The 4,695-nt window shown below is 36.2% G+C and overlaps 1 protein-coding gene across 1 annotated transcript; it reads left to right on the forward strand.

Moving 5' to 3' along the window:
• The first annotated feature begins 3,064 nt into the window (after positions 1-3,064).
• Positions 3,065-3,880, forward strand: LOC114355189 (endocuticle structural glycoprotein ABD-4-like). Its single transcript, XM_028307894.1, has 2 exons — positions 3,065-3,168; positions 3,381-3,880. Exons 1-2 carry the CDS (start codon positions 3,097-3,099, stop codon positions 3,753-3,755), a joined length of 447 nt encoding a protein of 148 aa, XP_028163695.1. The 5' UTR covers positions 3,065-3,096; the 3' UTR covers positions 3,756-3,880.
• The last annotated feature ends 815 nt before the right edge of the window (positions 3,881-4,695 follow it).

Here is a 4,695-nt window from a genome sequence, read left to right on the forward strand (position 1 = left end):
TGCGTCCGTAGCAAGAAGATTAAATTAATAACACCTATATTGTGCTACGAATAATGTATCAACTACGACGTTTATTATTATGAGGTAGGTAAGTACACGGCACGTAGCTACGAAGTCACAATAGGTTTTTTAATTGCACATTGAAATTGGATAAGGCTGGGTTGCACCGTCTTACTTTAAAGGGCGTAGCAGGATAGTCTTGGAAAAAGTGCCCCCAAAGCCTGAAGTTCGAAACTGTGGCCAAACGATACTTTATGTAAAGATAGTATAATGTGCAAAATTTCCCCTCCCCAATACCATAAGAAAAATATCGGTTACCAGTAAAATTACCGTCAAAGTTAGGTGGTGCAACTCAGCCTAACTGACAAAAGAAAAGCAGCAGTAATATAGAGTTCGATATGTTAAGAGTTGGAGGAAACTATTGAAGGGAGGTTACTATTCATAATAGCAACGATGTCATCCCTTCTAGAGTTCGAAGAGGAAAACGGTTTTCAGTGGAAATGTATTATTTTTATTTATTTTAGCTTTAAACATACATTATAATCGGATTGATGCAAGCGTTTCCAGAAATAGCCGTGTAATATCTATGAATATTCACTTCACAGAAATGCAATGCCCATTCAATTTAATGGAGTGTCGCAATCAATAAAATTGTATTGGCGCTTATCGTAAAGTCCTATATCTACTTCTGTAATTAAGGACTTATCTTAAAATCAAAATAATATTCATGTCNTTAAGGATATGAATATTATTTGCGCATTTTGATTTCTTTAAATCACGTATTAATGCGTGATTTAAAGAAATCGAAATGCGCAAATAATATTCATAATTCATATCCTTAATTATTCTTTTGAAATACGAAACATTATAAAGCCATTTTTTGTCTTTTGAAAAATAGGTTCCGTTTCGACATGATGTAAGCTCCGCTCAGCCGTTTCTTGGAAGTAATACCACAGAATAATAATAAGTACTACGTACAGAAGTTTTACTTCGCGAAGGTATTTAAAAAAATGTATGCTCAATGTCATTAACAATATGGTGTAATTTAGCCTGTCTCAAGAGTCAAGCACCATTTTGTTGACAAACGTCAGTGATCGGCACTGCGCCGAAGCTATAGGGCTGACTTCGGTAAAATGATGTGACGTGAGGTGCCAAACTGCGGAAAATGGCGGAGGAAATACATGATTTAGCATGAATTATCATGAATAATATTAACTACTTATTTACCTCTCAGTATCTTGAGGCAACTTAAAAAAAGTACATTCTGTGTTTTAATTATTATTTAGGCAGTTTTTAGTATACCATTTTCTTTATTTTCTTCCATCATACACAAGAATACGCGTGCGTCAATGTTCGCTCATATGTGAGGCCTTGTCATCGGGTCATCGTGCGTGTTTTGTTTTCGATGCAAACTCGCGGAGATGAACAGGCCTGGTAATACTTAAAAGTCACAGAGCTTGATGACTTCAGGGAATTCAACAATAGATTGTGACGTGATTCAACGAGACATATGAAACGGGTTTTGATGTAATTTTGAATGCGTTTTTTTCTATAGTAAGACAATCATTTATCTTTCCACTTTTTGCATTCCACTTTTTTTATCATAAAAATAATTATATGTATACAGGGTGTCCCAAAAGTAAAGTCAAGCCGGAGCAAGGAGGTAGAGCATCACTAGGGCTACCCGAATCACCGCGACTTTTGACAGTTTAGTTAAATTAGGAGTCATTAGTAACGCTGAAAATGGGCGAACACTGTTTTAGACTTTATAAGGCACGTTATTGCGTCATTGAGCAGCATAGTAAACTTATTTTTGAAGAATACTTGTTTTTACACCTGAATTTTCAGTAAAGCTTAGTAAGGCAATATAAGGAATTAATGTTATTAATTTGTTTACACTTTCATTCAAAGTCGACAAGTAACATTTAATTGTAACTTAGACATTGGCCGGCTCTATTCGTTTCTCGCGTGTTTCCGAAGAAATTGTTCCGTCGTGAACTCTAGAGGTGAACTTCACCTCTAAGTACATAATGTAGTGTAGCTAATGGTGTGTTTACCTACATCCCCGTTATTTTAAACAATTTAGTTCTTCTTCTCTTCTATGGCTGTTGTGTATGATTTAATGTGTAAGTAGATACGTAGTTCAACTTTATAAGTATTATGGTATTGTACAGAATTTGACAAGACAAGACTCATTTAACCACTTGATAACCGAACAACATGTAACTTTCTTTAACAAGTGTGTACTTTTGGGTAAATATAAAAATTCTGAACATCCTCAATAAAATTATTGAGTTGATGAGATTCTCTTACAAGCGAGTGGTGTTCTTAAGCAGAAGCGCCATACTTATAAGTTAGCCAGTTACTTTGTCCGTTATTTGTGTGAAGGTTAATTAGTAAGGCCTTAATTAAAAGTCTACCTTGTGATTTTGTGATGATGACAAAAAGTTGATGGATATTATTTACTTTATTTCTTCGGACAATAATTAGGAAACACATTTTATTGCTGGCAATAAACTTGAAGGATCTTAGAACTGTGTGTAGGCTATTAGATCCATTATTGAACTTTCTGTAGATTAATTATCAGTTTTAGATTATAATAGCCACTACTGAAGAAACATTTTTTCTTTCTTTCTTTCTTTCTTTCTTATTCGAAAGTAAGCAATATCAATGTAATGAGGAGAGCAATACCTAAGCTCACATGGGAAGATTCTGAATATTGTAATACAAGCTCCTGATAGGCACCGAAGATAAAAAAGGCCAATCAAAATTATGCAGTAGATATTTTTTCAATGTCATTTAAATATTGTAGCATCTCCAATATTATCTTCAAACATTCCTGCAGCAACGTAGGCGCGCAGCTAGTTGTTACTGTAGTGGATGCAAACATTAGAGCACTAAGGCCACGAGTACCTAGGTGCCGAACAAATGGAAATCCGTTAGATTTGTTGACAGCTATTACGTCGCATGCCTAGTTGACATATACGGACCGAGGTAATGCATCTGTTTACTTATTTCATAGATTTTACGACATCGCAATTGTGAAATTAGGGAGGTGGTTATTCGGTACTCACTATAAATATTGAAAACGTCAGGATGTGTCACTATCAGTCCACCTTCATCCTTTGTGGTTCAACCATCAATCAACCAGATACAATGAAAACTATTGTAAGTGTGATACTTAGCATGGTGCTTACCCGATTACGTGATTGACTTGACAGTGGTCAAGTTCAGTGAACTTATAAATCAAGTGTCCAATCAAGTTGAGATTATGTTAATCTAGTGTATTTTAAAAGTTGCTCTATAAATATTGAAATGTGATGAGATGCAAGATAATAAACGTGGAGTGATATTAAGCTGTGCAAATTTGTTGTTCGCAGGTTTTAGTGTCTATGCTGGTCGCAGTGGCTTTCGCCGCTCCTCAGGCTCCGACAGAGCCCATTCCCATCGTTCGGCAGGACAGCCAGGTCAACGGGGATGGTTCCTACCAGTACTCGTACGAAACTGGAAATGGGATCAGCGCGGACCAGAAAGGTGAACTGAAGAAGGTGGGAGACGTGGAAGCTCTGGACGTGCAGGGCCAATACCAGTATCCCGGCGAGAACGGCAACATCCAGTTGACTTACACGGCCGACGAGAACGGCTTCCAGCCCCAGGGCGCGCACCTGCCCACTCCCCCCCCGGTGCCCGAAGCCATCCAGCGGGCGCTCGCCTACATCGCCACTGCCCCCCCTCAGCCAAGTCCGTCACAGTAACTCGGTCAACGGATCTCAATTAAAAGTNTCAATAGTCACTAATCAATAGTGATCGTGATAAATTTTTTGTATTTTTATACCAATTACTGTCATAATGGTAATATATTAAAGTCATACAATTTATACCACTATTTTATTTGTCTTACAAGAGAATAAACCTCAAACCTCACTTAAGTACATACAGGATGTCCCAAAAACAATGGATAACCTTGTAACTATCGATAAGCCAATCTATCTATCATTATGGTCTCTCTAATATAACATTTTGACCAGGTAAAAACATCACGGTTTTCGAGATTTTTAAGTTTTTTTTGTATTTTTAGAAAATTGTCACATGCGATTGCGTGCGATGCGAGATTACGAATAAATTTTCCTTTTCTTATTTTTTTTTTAAATATGTACTTTGGAACTACATAGTTTGTTGAATTTCATGAGAAAAACTAATCACAGGTGGCAATTTTCTAAAAATAAAACTTTAAATATGTGATATTTTTACTAAGGTCAAAATTTTGATATAATAGAGATCTTGAGGAGGCAAATCGGTAGTTGTAAGGTTATCCATTATTAATGGGCACTCTGTATTTAACACATGGAATATTATGTAGCGGAAACTAAATTATATTCCATAATATGGTAGGTATCTACTCTAAACAATATCGCGTGACCAGCAGTCCACTGACTGAAAAAAATAAAGCTAAACAAGCTATTTGACCCTCACACACAAATCTGAGTAAGTAAGTATAATAAATTGTTAATATGTGTACTCGTAATTCGCGGAACAGAGACGTTTTTTTAAAGCAGAACAAGGCAAGTACTTATTTGACCAGATCAAACTGGTGTTAAGGGAGATGCAGTCTAGGATGGTACATATTTATCTGCCCTAAGAATGTTTAACGTTTATTGTACTCAAAATCTGAAACATTTCATTTTACAGAGAATT

Source organism: Ostrinia furnacalis, unplaced genomic scaffold (assembly GCF_004193835.3).
Source record: "Ostrinia furnacalis isolate ACB-3 unplaced genomic scaffold, ASM419383v2 OfSCF2357, whole genome shotgun sequence".
In the NCBI taxonomy this organism is placed as follows: Eukaryota; Metazoa; Arthropoda; class Insecta; order Lepidoptera; family Crambidae; genus Ostrinia; species Ostrinia furnacalis.

Excerpts from the sequence above, each read along its gene's own strand:
- LOC114355189 (XM_028307894.1), top strand. The coding sequence starts at position 3,097 with ATGTGTCACTATCAGTCCACCTTCATCCTTTGTGGTTCAACCATCAAT. Across the intron at positions 3,169-3,380 it reads CAGATACAATGAAAACTATT|GTTTTAGTGTCTATGCTGGT; the intron begins GTAAGTGTGATA and ends TGTTGTTCGCAG.